The sequence below is a fragment of the Syngnathus scovelli genome, chromosome 4 (assembly GCF_024217435.2).
Source record: "Syngnathus scovelli strain Florida chromosome 4, RoL_Ssco_1.2, whole genome shotgun sequence".
NCBI classification, from domain to species: Eukaryota; Metazoa; Chordata; class Actinopteri; order Syngnathiformes; family Syngnathidae; genus Syngnathus; species Syngnathus scovelli.
The window spans coordinates 9,197,501-9,213,230 of record NC_090850.1 but is presented as its reverse complement, the minus strand read 5'-3'; the positions used below and the strand labels follow the sequence as shown (position 1 = coordinate 9,213,230).

The 15,730-nt window shown below is 40.9% G+C and overlaps 1 protein-coding gene across 9 annotated transcripts in view; it reads left to right on the top strand.

Annotated features, from left to right (window-relative positions):
* The first annotated feature begins 243 nt into the window (after nt 1-243).
* The window catches only part of tjp1a (tight junction protein 1a), an 80,058-nt gene continuing 64,571 nt past the window's right edge, over nt 244-15,730 (top strand). For 6 of the 9 annotated variants that reach the window (XM_049717895.2, XM_049717893.2, XM_049717894.2 and 3 more), the window contains exons 1-2: nt 244-707; nt 13,413-13,626. In XM_049717895.2, coding sequence (XP_049573852.1) covers nt 616-707; nt 13,413-13,626 — 306 coding nt within the window. In that variant the 5' untranslated portion in view covers nt 244-615. The remainder of the gene's footprint in view (nt 708-13,412; nt 13,627-15,730) is intronic. The other 3 variants (XM_049717903.2, XM_049717901.2, XM_049717898.2) reach the window with 1 other exon arrangement.

Genomic DNA, 15,730 nt, shown 5'->3' with positions numbered 1-15,730 from the left:
TTTATTGTTATCGCTTCCATTTCGAATGCTGTTCTCCATCTTTTTCACGCGCTGATCCTGCTTCTTTAAACATAAAACAGGCGTCCGTCCATCCATCGTTGCTGTGATTTTCTCTCATCGCTAGTAGGTTATAACACCCATTTCATCTCTCCCTCTCCCCTCCTCCTTCTCCTCCTCTTGAGCGCACTCCTCCACCTACCTCACAGACACATGGATGCTGCCGCCGCCGCCGCATCCTCTCCTCCTTGCTCTTTCTGAGAGCATCAAACTAAACAAAACAGAGGGTGGACAAAGAGGAACAAGTGGCCGCTCCCGGGCGTGCCACAACAATGAGTCGGTCCTGCCTAAAATTGAATGGATTAGCCAATCTATTCTGAGCTCTAATGAGATTAGAGGGGCAGCGAGCAGACATGCAGGGTGGCGGCGGCGTGGTACCTTTCCTCCGGCTCCCCGGGGACTGCTCCCACGGGAAATGGCGCCGTTGATGCCGCCGGACGCGCGGTCGATGTCGAGGGACCTTTGGAGAGATTTGAACGCACGCTCACCTGCGCCGCGCTTGAGCGGGGCGCGGATTCCTCGAAGTAGCGCTCCAAAGTAGAGAGACGGAACCTGAAGATGAAGTACCAGAAATACATCACGGTGATGCAGATGGCCATGGGAGTGACAGCCTCCAACAAAGACTGCCTCCCCACCAAGAGACAGCTGTGGTGAGTTCGGGGCGTTGGAGGTGGATGTATACACCATAGTAGGCTTCTTTGTGCGTGTGCATGGAAGCGGACGTGTGTGTGGCTTCTTGGGTGTGGAGAAAAATAGCTTTCATCTGAGCCTCTTAAAGCGTTGTGCTCACGGAAGGCGTCAAAGTTGCAGCTGAACACGAGCAGCTGTTGGCGGAAGTGGCTGGCTGTACTGGAGTAGATACAAAAACATCCGCGCCAGTGCACGAGACATACTACACATTTAGCCCGGTGTGTATACGTGTGTACATTTTGCATGATATGATCACGCGTTAGTTTTCATACAAGCGCACAATACGGGCAGGTGTTGTCACAGTCACTGTTCAACTCATTTAAAACCCACCTGCAGTTTTCCATTTAAAACAATTTGATCTATGTGTCTTTGATTTGTACTATTTAAAAAAAAAAAAAAGGGAGGGGGGGGCACCTCGCACTCCTAATTACTTATTCAGTAGCTTCCTGTGCATGTTTGAGTCTCTTGCTGAAGGCTTCACTCATTTTGCGTGTATGATTTTCCACTCCATTTGACCAGTTGTCTGCTTTAATGGTACATAAACAATATCAGCCGCACGCACGCACTCTCGTACGCACGCACGCATTCTCGTACGCACGCACACAGACACGTTCTCATCCATTTTTCTGTATGGTGTGTTGCAAATAAATCATCGTCATGAACACTCATCATCAACATCATCAGATGCTAGCCTCTTGCAAACAGCCCTATGAGTTTGTGGTTGAGCAAAGAACCATATTTTTCTGTGGGTGAAATTGGGTTTTGTTGCACCCCTCCTTGCTGGATCTCATCATCTCCACATACGTAACTGATTCTCTTTCACTGAAAATAGTGTGCCTATTCTAGAATTTTGCATGGCAGCCCTAATGACAGTCAACTCCCTTTGGATTATGTTAAAATATGTCAATGCTGGAGTGATGATCACAGTGACATTCCAAATATACATTTGCATTCGCTCGGATTCATTGATTCATTGAGAACTATACAGTTATGATATTAATCAATAGCTATTTTAGTAATTGTGTAATCCTTTCAAGCTATTGTTTGACTTGACAAATTGTTCGATTTGAAATTCTGTTATCGTTGTTTTCTATTCCAGATGAAGACTAACTTTATTTTTATTTTTTTTAAAAGGAAGTTCTTTGTTATGGAAGCATTTAGATGAAGACTAATTTAATGATTGTTCAGTTGTGTGTGGAGTTGAGAGTAGGAGGTTGAGTTGGGGTGTAGGTCAGTCACATTCTTAATTGCAGCTCAGCAAATACCTAAAATGGAAGTGCAATATTTTCAAGTTAGGACAGGAATTGGCATCTTGGTGGTGGCCACAGTTTGAGCAGCACTACTGGTGGGGGCAACAAAGGATTAAATAAGGACCAAAAAAAACATGCCCATATGACTATTTTTTTACTGAGCCAATGTCCAGATAAGTATCTTAATATATTTTAATACTTTGCATATGAAAGAACAGCTCCTCAACTACAAAGGCTACGAAGAAAAAACAAAAAACAAAACACATACTGTGCAAAAAGTCTCTCTTGCATAACAATTCCCATTCAAAGATGGCGCAAAACAGCAGAGCAACATGAAATGGAAGAACGAATTATTTGCTGGTGCTCACAAAAATTGACTCACTCAAAGATTTAATATTCTACTACCCTATCTTTGTTCTTAGGCTGGCTCGTTCACACAATGCAGTATAGGGCAGTATTTAAGGTGGTTCCCTCCGCATCACCGGAGATCTGTCACAACAGCCACTTGCAGAGCAGCACTGGCAAAACTGGGGCCCCAAGCAAAATTTTATACTCCCATTCATAAATATATCATTGATACAAACAGACCATACCATAACATGCCATTTGACACCCTTTATTAATTAAGAGTGAAACAGCTAACAACTGCAATAATGACATAAATACTAAACAAAGATAACAAACAGATATACTAATTCTAAAGTGAATATGCAAGTGTGCCATTTACAGAGGAACACTTCTGCACTTTTTTTTAATGTAGTTCATTAGGGTCATCATATGACAAAAATTATGCAAAGTCATAATTAAGACTTATGATTACCACGCCACTTAAGTGCTCTTGTGCCATTGATGAGCGGAGCGGAGGTAGGCCTAAGTCTTAATCAGCTTCATTGTTGAAAAGCTCCACTCAAAAGAGGCAACTGAAACAAGGACAGTCACTCCAATATGGAGGGTAATCCAGACATTGGATACAGTATAGTTTGATATTATTAATAATAATAATCAATCTTCAGGCCCGACAGAGGAGGGAGGTAGATTCCAATCTAATGAGTCACAGGTAGGAGAGCCAACAACTTTTATTTCAACAAGTTATTAACATTCAAGTGAAGCTTGAGCTTTCCCTTTTTGTATATTGGTTTGTTTGTGATCCAGATTCAAGCTATCATTTGTACACCACATGTTAAGTCTTACTTAACTTACTTACTGCAAATGCAGGTCGCAGCATTCCCTCTGATTGGTCAGATGCGGTGCCTCTCTCTTTCCTGATGCAAATGGTGCTAATTTGGGCACCTCATGCAATAGATGCGCATGTTTGTACGCATATTCACATCTAATGTGCAGTGCATTTGCAGAAATGACTCCCTTTAAGCAAACCAGGCCGTTTGTGTTTCAATTTGATTTACATATTCCGGCTTGGGCTAAAGACCTGCTTGCTCTTATTATCCGATGAGTTCAAAGTGCATCTAAGCAATGTCTTGTCACGTCTCGCCCCCAGTTGTTTTATTATGTGCATATTGTCTTAGTTTCTGTCCGTGTGCCTGTGTGCTCGCCCCTCCCCTCCTGTGTGCCCATGACTGGTGTGATCATTCTCACCTGCCTCTTGTTACCTGTCGTGTATTTAAGCTCTGTCTGCCCCTCACGACCCGTCGGATCATTGTTGTCGTACCGTCCTGCTGTCGTTATGTCCCGGTCGGTCGGTCGGTCAGTCGGTCGGTCGGTCGGTCGGTCAGTCAAGTTATTGTTTTGTTAAGTCATGTCAGTTTGCCGAGTCTATTAGTTTGTTTTCTCCAATAAACCCTGGTCCAAGCTGCATTTGGTCGCCCTGCTCCACCCGATCTATGACATGTCTGCCTTCAATTTATAGTATAACTTAAAAGTGAACAGCAAGAGTAAACATTTTTAGCACCAATTTCACATAAGAATCTCCCAACTAGACACCCAACAAAAATACAGAAACAACGATGATCTCGTCTCAACTTGCTCACAAAGAGCTGATATACTCTACATATATACTATAACACTACTACTAGTACAGTTACAAAATGAAACAGTGACATTGATTATGAAATAAGTTTCAATGATTTCGTGACCAGTCGACCAATCTCAGTTTATGCTTTTATTTGAAATACAACCTGCCAAAGTGGCGAGTCAGAATGGTGCAGTAGTCTGCCACAGTTGAAATTCACCCAGATTTGGAAGGTTGGCAGGCGTTAATGTCAAGCCCTGCATGCACACGATCTGAATGATTCAACTTCCTATGGACCATGTGACTTTTGGAATAATCCAAGTTTTCCAGAAGAGCTAATGTTAGGCTAGGAGTATATCCCTCACTGACAGATCTAGTTGTTCTGTTAAGGAAAAAGACATATATGCTAATATATAACATTTTAAAAAAACATTACCAAATTAAACATATTAAATTTCATATTAATGTCATTTTATCATGTATATACAATTTTTCTTCCTGGAGACATAACCAATCCAGTGGCCCTTTGATGAAATATTTGTAATTAATATTTATTATTAATAAACAAAAATTTGGGGCACAAATTAAGTAATCATTTCTTATGGCACACCTGATGATCTATCACCACACAGGAGGGTCTCGTGGCACCATGGTTGGGAATCACTGACTCGGGGTAATATGCCCCTGACTTAGTCACACAAGAGAAAGGCTTTCACTTCTTAGTTCATGCGACTGCTGTCAAATGGGATGCAAAGGACATAGTGGTGACTTGGTTTTGACGCTTCTCCCTTTAAGAGTGGCGCGGCGGTATGTCTGTGGCCATTACATCATGGTGGGGGAAGGGGCACGACCATTAAAAGTGGATTACTGTATTGCCTCAGACAGCTACTTTAACCATGAGAAGCTGATCTATGGTGTGCCTTCACTGCGCACGCCTCACAAAGTCATCCTGTGTATCCACTTGCATGTCATGTCCATTTTTATTCGCAGTGAAGTCCAGGGTCACACACACAGGGAAGCGTAACCCACCAAGTTTTATCACCATTAGTTTGAGCATGGCAAGTAGAGAGATGTTCCTGCAAGTCACGTGTGTTGTTGTCCACCAATTCTCTGACCTCTGTGGCACGTACAATCAATATCTAGACACGGCACCTTGAGAGAATGCCGATCTTGAAAAATCGATTACATCCGAGATCCCGTATGAATATGTTTCTTTGCTCGCTTCGTGTGTGTGCATGTTAAATAAATCGCAACCCACAGAACTATTACAGTTAATTACATTTCAAATGTGAAATTCCTGCTAAATATTGTCAGTGTTGAAATGTGTTGTAAAGTTTTTTTTTTCTGCTAATCATATCTTTTAATGGTGCACTTCAGAAACGGCTGCATTATGGTTAACCCATTCTGGTGCCCGTATTTATTTTTTTTATGCAATGGGGAATTCAAAAATAAAATCATATTCTGTTATTAATGTTGTCAATGGACGATATGCTGGTTCATGGCATGTGATGCCAATGTGGGTGGGACCATTAATATTTAAAGGGACTGATCCACACATGCCATAGAGACTCAAATGATAAAAACAAATTGCTACAACCAAAATGCATCCAAATCTTTGTCGAAAAGGAACGGTTTCATCTGCATTATTAGTGTTATAACACTCGTGCTAAAATAAACAATAACAAAAATCACAACTGCATCCACCAAAGAACATAACAAACAGATTCATACTCGAGTATGAAAATATTTTTGGCATTTCTTCATATGTGAGTCTTGATTCTTAATTAGAGGCCATACAACACAACAAGAAGCATCAGCATAATTTCCTCATGTGCATCTGACTAAAACCTTCTACAGTACCAGCCCTGAAAAGAACCTCCCGCACCTTGAAATCTGCCCCTCCATTGACCGTCTGATACTCTTTAATCCAACTAAACGCATCTTGAGCTCTGACTGTGATTATAGTTACACCACAAAACAATCTATACTGTAGATCAGGGGTGTCAAACTTATTTTTGTCGCGGGCCGCATCATAGTCATAGTTTGCTTCAAAGGGCCATTAAAATTGTCAACCCAAATAAATGTATGAACGTCTCATATTATATTTATAGTACACAACAAACTGATGAATAACTAGTTTTCAAAACAGAGACTAATAATAACTGTTCAAATATTTTAAAATGAAATATTGAAATCAAATCAAATATTTAAAAATACAAATTATTTCAAAAAAATGAATGGTGATAAAAAATTGCTAACAATACCTCTATTTTTTAAAAGTGAAAACGATTTGAAATTTTGGAACTGACATGAATTCGATGCACGATTTGTCTTCGCGGGCCACCTAAAATGATGTGGCGGGCCGTATCTGGCCCCTGAGCCTTGACTTTGACACCTGTGCTGTAGATCAACAGAATGTTCCCTGCATTCTGAATGAGTAGAACCGATTTTAGTACCTCCCCACTCATGCCCTAACAATGGAAGATGTGCAAATTTGGTATGCAAAGTAGTCTTCCTCAAAGAACTCGTGCTAAATAAGATATGTAATATGTAATTACTTTGAGATCATCTATAAATAGTGATTAGCTTGTTGACGTCTATATACGTAAACTGTCCACAGCTCTTCCCAACACGTGGGTGAATGTTCTCGTATCATTGACCAGATGTCTCGTCTGCTTCCCACTTAGAGTGACAGCTTTGCCCGGTGTTCCCAGTCCACCTGCTTAATGATGCATAAAGTCAGATCCCTTCTTCCCCACAACACACAAAAACACACCCACACTTGCACACAACGTGCACACAAGTCTGCCCTCTCCTTCTCTTGACCCGACATCCTCCCTCTCTGAAAGAACACACACACACACACACACATATACACACGCACATGACTCGCGTCCTCCTCCTCCTCTCACCCAGTTCCACTCAAGGAGGCCCCGAAGCGTAATCCGACACAAACTGACAACGATGCGTATTAGTTACCTCAGCAGGAGTCCGAGTCTGGGGTTGGCCTGTCATGATAATCACAAGTTTGCATTAAAAAAAACATGCAGAAATGTATTTTTTTTTCTATTCCCTCTTCTCTTTATATCTCCACCCAGCTCTTCGGGAAATCCTGTGAGAGGTTTATATATTTCACATTTATTTTTGCTTGGATTTATTCCTGCTTGTATTATGAGTGTGTTGAGCAAGGTTTCATCGCAACCTCTGAGTTGTGAATTTACACGTGTATGGGACAGTCATTATCCCCACCCCCCCACCCCGCCCCCTGAAAATTGCTCCATCCTGCTTGTGCAAAGGTAATTCGTTCTTGTATAAAGGTAAATTAGTCTTCCATTATGCCCCAGTTTTTCCCCCTGAACTAATCATCCTGCTGCTTTGGAAATCACACTTCTTTGTTTATTTTGGCAAAGTGTAGGTTTACGCACGTTTGTGTGTGTTGGTCTTTCCCTTCATCAGGAACTCGCATGTTTTTACTTTAGGCAGAATGTTTGTAATCTCCTCTCAAATGGTTTATGTCACTAAAGGGAACAGATTAACAAAGGTTTAAATGACTCCCGGCTCACCCCCTTACAACCGCCCGCTCTCTGAGCATCGCATGGGAGTAGGTCCATGCGGATGTATTTTTTTAGAGATGTCTGTGTTTTGGTAATAGGGTAACGTTCCTAACATTGAAAGAGTTCACTTTGGTGCATGTCTCCCAAAACTATATTTCTTTTTAGCATGTCTATATTTTCAGGCTAAAAATATCCTCAGTTGATAACATTATTTTTACACAGCAAAGCAGATTCTCAGCTGGATTTGTTGAATTGTGCTGAATAGTGCTACAGCATATTATTTCTTTTCCAACCAATCAGATGCAGCCAGCTAACCACAGTTATTTATTTATTTATTTATTTATTTATTTATTTATTTATTTATTTATTTATTCATTTATTTAATTTTTTTATTTATTTTTATGCGGTGATGGTTCATAGGGTAGTTGGGTGCTTGATAAAATATGAACATGATGCTTTGACCAGGCGATGAAGAGAAGACAAAAATCCCCTTTTGCAAACAAGTATGTAGTAAACAACTAGAAGAAAAAAGCCTGATGCAGTTTCAGAGGTCACAGTTAGAAATAATTTTGATTGCATAATGAAGTCAGTTGCTGTTAGTGTAGCACTATTAGCATGCAAAGTTCTATCCACTGTTGCTTTACTGAGGTTCGTAAACATTCCTAAATAAGACGTATAAATGGCCCTTGTCTCCACTGTACTGCTCCAGGCTGGACCATTGATACAAATAATTGCAAACACTTGCTTAATTCATCTGTTTTATCCGATGTCACCCAAGGGCACATGAAAACATTGATTACAGCAGACTTCATTCGGCACTGATTGACAGTGTAGAGTCCAGTATGGTTTTATGTAGGGTGAAGTAATACGTAACTTCGGCAGAAGGCATTGAATGGAAAGAGGGCCCCATCAGAGACTCACGTCACCCCATCAGAGAGCAGAGCAGCAATGACTTTTAGAATCTGCGAGTCACGCGTTCTTGACCTGTGGTGTCTCACGACTGACATGATGGCTCACAGGGAGCTGACTAGAGGAAATACATCACTGCCGTCCCTCAAATCGAGAAGGACACAGAAGAGGGGCTCCACTTCTGCCTGACAGAGATGACATTTATTATTTTATTTTTTTGTCCTTTGCTTGGTGGATTTGTGTCGAGTTGAAAAGGATATAGCAGAAGTCCAGTTCATAGAAGTCATCTGACAGGAGTTTAATCTGTTTACTGTCACATTAGAGACATTGTAAGTACAATGCAATGTACAAAACCAAAAAACAGCAGGATACTCATCAGTAACATCAGAAATGTACAGCAATCCATTGTATTATGTTGAAATTAGCGTTAGCTATAGTTGTTGTTAACGGACTGATTCAACTGTTAATTTACAGGCTATGGATGAATAATTTACAGTATTTTACAATTGTTATAAAATAAAGTAAGATTCTGTAGTAAATTCGCTGTACCGTATTTTCCGCACTATAAGGCGCACCGGATTATAAGGCGCACCTTCAATGAATGGCCCATTTTAAAACTTTGTCCATATATAAGATGTATACATTTGGCCCACGGGCCGGACTTTGGACACGCCTGCTGTCGTGGCTCAATATTGGTCCATATATAAGGCGCACCTGATTATAAGGCGCGCTGTCGGCTTTTGAGAAAATTGGTGGTTTTTAGGTGCGCCTTATAGTGCGTAAAACACGGTAAATTAAAATATATTTGTGCAAAGTACAGTCTGTATGCATGGATCATTTCTTTGGTATATTTGCTTAACTATTGCTAATAAAATAGGGCGTTTTGTACCACTCTGCGCCGTTGTGGTAGGGAACTGGGGGACTCCAATCCAAGTGGCTTTTTATAAATATAACAATTCAATTTAAGGACCATTGGGAAATTTTGGGGGTTGACTTCCCCTTTTAAATCTTGTCAATTCCTATTCACCTTTAGCAGTGAAAGGTGCTACTCAATGAAATCTTGATGTCGCCTTAAAATTTAAGAATTCTGCATTATATTGTTTTGTGATATATGAAGAGTGGCTAGTCTTATTACTTGACTGGAAAAAATGCATTAGATTAATCATGACTGGAAAATGTGTGTTACTTAGTAAATGCGTTAGCAGCAGCATTGTGCAGGAGTAATGTGTTAACGTCCTGACACCATTTATTTGTTCAGCAATCTAACTGTATGAAAAACATTGTTTATCTTCCTCGGTGCAGGGGTCAGACAGCACCCGAAAATGACTGGTGTCCCGCCTTTTTTGACAGAATGACTACATGCCTAATCTGCGCTCTCCATCTGTCAGCCCTGTCTGGCCTAAACAGACTTGATCCCCCGTCTTTTTCCCGTTCGCCTCTCCCCAGGTGGCTTTAAATGGGCTTACACGCTCTTGACTCGTAACTAACAGGCTGTTTAATGTTTCCTTGACTTTATGGTTCATTTCCTGATGCTGTTACCAGTCTGCATAAATCGTTTATACCTCATTCGATTCCATTTTGAATGGGTAAAATAGTTCAAATAAATGACGTATAAAAAAATCTATAGAAATCTATACTGTTCTTCCATTCAGGAGCTCAATATGTGGTCACATTGACTTATCTAGGTTTTTGCAATAATAATGTGGCCCAAAAATGTTTTTCAATTTTGAAAATGTCTAGACAATTTTGTTCACAGACTCAATATTATTCGTAAAATCAGCCTCAAGTCTAATTGAGCTAATAATTATAATTGGAAGCTGTTGGCTTTGTAGAGTGACTTCTACAATACTATGCAAATAATTTTAAAGAGGGAGTCAACTCAAAAGAATTCTTTACAATACTATGTTGTATGTGGCCCCATTAGTCTAAGCATGACATTCTGATTTGTTCACGTGTTAAGCAGCTAAATTCATCTCTTCTAATCAATCTCAGGGGATGACCATTTGTCCACTTGCTGTCGACTGAAAATGACATCACAGTTGCCAGGTCACAGGTCACAACCAATCTCGGCTCAGCTTCACAAAACTGGTGAATAAGTGTGTGTACTGTACATGCTGTGCAAACAGTTGGCAACTATTCAAAGTTTAATGCCGCTCCTGGAATAGGCGTAGAGTATGAAATGGATGGCCAATGTGTAATGTTGTGCAAACCTTGATCTTACCAATCTTGGCAAAAGTTATCTTTCCTTTCACAAGGCCAAAGTGTTTGAAGGGGGTTTCAGCGAGGTTGTCTGAATCAAGCAGGTCCACGTGTCTGCAATAGTGGAAGTGGGGCCCGTGAGCACAAATGATGCATGTTCAACAGTCCCCATCACTTCAGGCCAGAGAGTCAGACATTACGAAGCACTCAGAGCCATACGCTGACTGTGTCCCTCTGTCCTTTGTCTCTTTGCATTATGGTCGTTTGCTTTATCCCTCGTGTCTTTATTTCGCCTTGCAGCTTTATGTTCCCTCATGCTTTAATCCACCTGTCTTCTTTTGTTTCATCTTTGTTGTCTTAATGCTCAAACTTTCGCTTTTGGCTGCTGAGTGTGTAAAGTCGGACAAAGTGAGCTACTTCAGTGGAGCTATTTTTGATGTATGATCATCATAGTGTATTGCGGTGGAAAACTCACACATATGTGTGTGTCTGTGTGTCCTAATCACACCACACTGGTGCTATCCTTGTAGCTCGCACTAAAGTAAAGTGCTCTCCATGTGAACATCTGTCATAATAAAGTGTTATCATAGAAGTCTAAAAAGCAATTAACCCAGGTACTCCCCTAATTCTTTACCTAGTGAGCTGAGGTGGCATCTAAAAGAGACAACTGTGAGCTATATAAACATCAAACGCAGTATTCATTGCCCTTTTAGGGGTTTTTAGAAAATGTGATTTGAAAATTTGAGGGTCATGTGATGGCAGACTTCAGGCGTTAGCTTTGAATGGTGCTCTAGAGTAATAATTATTTTACATTCAAGTCTTTAGTTGATTTATCATGATTTCGATGCTGTTGGACATTTACATGTGCGCATTTCCGTAATTCTGTGCGATTGATGAAGTTTGTTTCTGACCTGTTTAATCCGGGACAGGAGGGAAATACTCTATTTTGGGCTGAAGTCGCATGCAACATTCATGAACTACTTTTCACTGCTGTCAATGTTTCTTGTTATTTCTCTATTTCTGGACCGCAAGATGTGTGCTTTGTTGTTTTCACTGAAGAGGTTGCTTTGGGGACACAGTGAGTGTGCCAGCATTTTCGTGAGTGTTTGCATTCCCCCCTCGCAAAAAAACTGCTATTAAATTCTTACTGCACTGACATGACATGACTCAATATATTGCCCCAAAAACCAGCATCACTTGCAATTAATGATTCAGAGACCACCCACAAGTAAGCGCGCATGTTCTACTTTCATCTGTCACTCTCAATAGTTGCAATATTAGGGCTCTCATGCACACTCAAGATCTGACAATTCTATACCAAATAAGGATACCGTATTTTCCGCACTATAAGGCGCACCTAAAAACCTCCAATTTTCTCAAAAGCCAACAGTGCACCTTATAATCAGGTGTGCCTTATATATGGACCAATAATGAGCCACTACAGCAAGCGTGTCCAAAGTCCAGCCCGCGGGCCAAATGTATATATCTTATATATGGACAAAGTTTTAAAATGGGCCATTCATTGAAGGTGCGCCTTATAATCCGGTGCACCTTATAGTGTGGAAAATGCGGTTCTCTCAAAACGTTTTATTACACAGTAAATGCGAAAATAAAAAGGGAACTAATATAGTGGACCTCTGCATACTCAGGGTTTAACACCTAATATGGATCCACCTATTTTTCAAAAATTGGCTGGCAACCAGTTCAGGGTGTCCCCTGCCTACTACACAGAGTCAGTTAGGTTAGGCTCCAGTATGCCCGCGACAATAATAATATCTTAGCTCCAAGAAAGTGGTAATTAAATTCACTGTGCTCTTTTCAATAGCGAGTCTGAGAGTTCAGTCAATAGTCATTGTATTTTTTACGCAGCAAACTGCTACCTAAATTATAATGCTTCACCCAGTTGTTCATAACCTTCTTGACAGTACAGAACCCCTCTAGTCTGTTCCTTTTCTTTGCCTTCATGTCCATCATCCTCAGAAAGGACTACCTGCAAAAATAGATTGAATCCAAAAGGCTGAGAGCATAGTTGTTCCGATGAATTATCACCAAGTGTGTGTCCTCACCTCCACTTTTACCCTGACTCACCGAATCCATGGGGTTTGATTAAACCCAGGTTAAGAACCATTTGCTTAGCCTGACGTTATAATAGCAGCTCTTGTGTTTGATTGGGCAAATGTGGGGATAATGCTTAGTTGGTGCACATGACTTCGCATGAAGTGGCTTTACTCCTGATATCATAATTGCATTTAAAATAACAAAAAAAAACTCAGTAGCAAACTAATTAAAATCCCTTTTCTACTGACCTAAACCAAGGTTTGCTAATGTAGGCCAAAAGTGTAAATGTGTTATTTTTCACCGCAACACCAGGTTCCCTGTAATTATAAAGCATTGTGGCCTAATAATAGAAGTCAAGTGGACATTCCATACCTTGTATCCATCTGCAGGCTACCCCACTGACATTCAGCCCAATTACTCACACTTGCTTGACTGTCACCACACCCAACAGGAGAACTTGTCCTTTAAAAGACATCAAGTTGTCTTACTTTGATCCCCAAGGCAGTGCTCTGTTTTTCTCTTTAATACGCATCACTTACTGCTGGCAAGCAGTTTGCTCTGAAGATTTAAGTTGCGGTACTGAGAACTGTGATGAATCAAGGTCCAAATTTGTAAGAGTCAGTTCTGTTCTGCGTTTGTTCTGCACTACTGATTTGACCCTGGGAATTCAAACGAGCAAATATCAACATAGCAGAAAACACGGTCAGCATCATTCTCTTTCTCTCACAGGGTAACGCCGCCAGACGAAGAGACGTCACCCACTGGTGTTGCCGAGTCTTCAGATGGGCCTATAGGTGCTACTGAGGGTGCTGGTGCTATGGCCATGCCTGCCACGTCCACCCTCTCTTTGCCCGTAAGTCAGGGGAAACCTTCCTTGCGTCGAATCAAGGGTCGCATTCACCGCAGCAAGAGCCTCGACAGCATTGATCTGCTTGACTCGAACGTAAGTAGGAATGCACATATTCATCAACAGCGTAAAACAAACACTTTCTTAAACACAAATACAAGGATATTTTACAGTTGTATTATAGGACTTTAAACACAACTATATCCCATCATTATAATGCTCCATAAACTTTTTTGTATTTATTGTATACCGTATTTTCCGGACTATAAGGCGCACCGGGTTATAAGGCGCACCTTCAATGAATGGCCCATTTTAAAACTTTGTCCATATATAAGGCGCACTGGATTATAAGGCACACCTTCAATGAATGGCCCATTTTAAAACTTTGTCCATATATAAGATATATACATTTGGCCCACGGGCCGGACTTTGGACACGCCTGCTGTAGTGGCTCAATATTGGTCCATATAAAGGCGTACCTAATTATAAGGCGCACTGTCGGCTTTTGAGAAAATTGGAGGTTTTTAGGTGTGCCTTATAGTGCGGAAAACACGGTAAATGAATATACAGTAAATACAAAAAGAACACTGTACATTCTGTGAAACAAACAGCAGACTCACTCAAGCGTGTTCTGGGGCTGTTTTGTTAAATGTAACACAGGGTTTATTGAACCTGTCTTGATGTAAAAAAAAAAAATCTTAAGGCTATTCTGGAGCGGAATGGGATGTTGAGTGTTTGCAGGTCTTTCAACAGGACATGCAGCTAATTTAAAACAAAAAGGGAGAAGAAAGAATAGCTCAGAAAAAAAATTATTTGGAGTATTCTGAAAAGTCCTTAAATAAATACTCGTGGACATCAGTGGGAAAAATCTGACAACCACCTGACTGTTTTGTTTATTGCCCCCCTCTTAAAGTGTTACACATTTTCAATGATTGTATAAATTAACCATTTGATGTTCCAAGTATTTGTTCTGCAATTGTGAAATTAAAATAAATGGGAGATGCAATTATTTTGATCAACCTTGCCATCACTCATATATGTCTGGACGTTACGTACCAGGCCAGTCTGCTAGACAACATAAAGTGCAGGTTACTGAATCACAGCTTTGACGTTACATGCACATTAAATTTAAAATATCTTGTTCTCCACTCTACACTAGTTATAGTCACGCCAAACACACACATGCATGCATGACACAATGACCTTTGGTTATGCAATGTTTCTTCGGCTTTCAGATGAGCACACAACACATTCCATATGCCTCTCTCTATGACTGGCTTACTCTCATAAAAAAGTATTAATCTGATATGTGATTGGATAAGCTGCTTGACGCTGAAAAGCCTGACCAACTCTGGGATCGTCCATTGAGCCCTCTCCACCAGTCAATTCACGATGACATGTGCTCATGTTGGTGTATGAGTGTGTGCCTGTGTGTTTGTCTGTGACGAGTCATTCTGGGAAAGCCACCAACGGTTTTAACCCCTCCCTCTAAAAAAAAAGAACCATGCCAAATAGCAACTCATGTAAGCCTGCTGAGGCTTTTTCTGGTGGCTCTGGACCACATAAGACACTAGGATACTGTATATCTCTCCCGCAAAGTAATGAATGTCTTTCAACCACTCTGTAGATTTATGCCTTTATAAACCTTCACAATGTGTTGTTTCAATATTCTCGCCTGTTCCTCCTCTTTGTGTTGGCAGTGTGTGTGTACGTGAGTGTGTGCTGGCTTCTGTTCAGTAGTGTTGGTTGTCTTTATGTGGAGCCGCCTGGTTGTCAGTGGACGAGTCAGACTTGTTGTGACCATGTTTAAGAGGCAGCTTTTGCAGTCAACACAAGTAAATGCAATTTTGCGTTCAGTGATGTGAAAGGGGGTCAAAAGTGGATGGAAGAAGATCTACGGCAAAGGGAGGCAGGGGACAAGTCATGGTCAAGCTCCGGGGTGATGCAGCACTGCCGCCCGAAGTGATGTGATACTTAGGTATTCAAATACTGGCGGATGCATTCGGGCACAGGTGTCAAACTCAAGGCCCGGGGGCCCGCCACATCATTTTATGTGGCCCGAGAAGACAAATTGTGCATCAAATTCGTGTGTCATTACTAGAATTGCAAATTGTCTTCACTTTTAATAATGTCGTTTTTTTTCATATTTGACCAGTTTTCACTTGTATGATTTGAAAACGAGTTGCTTGTCAGTTTCTTT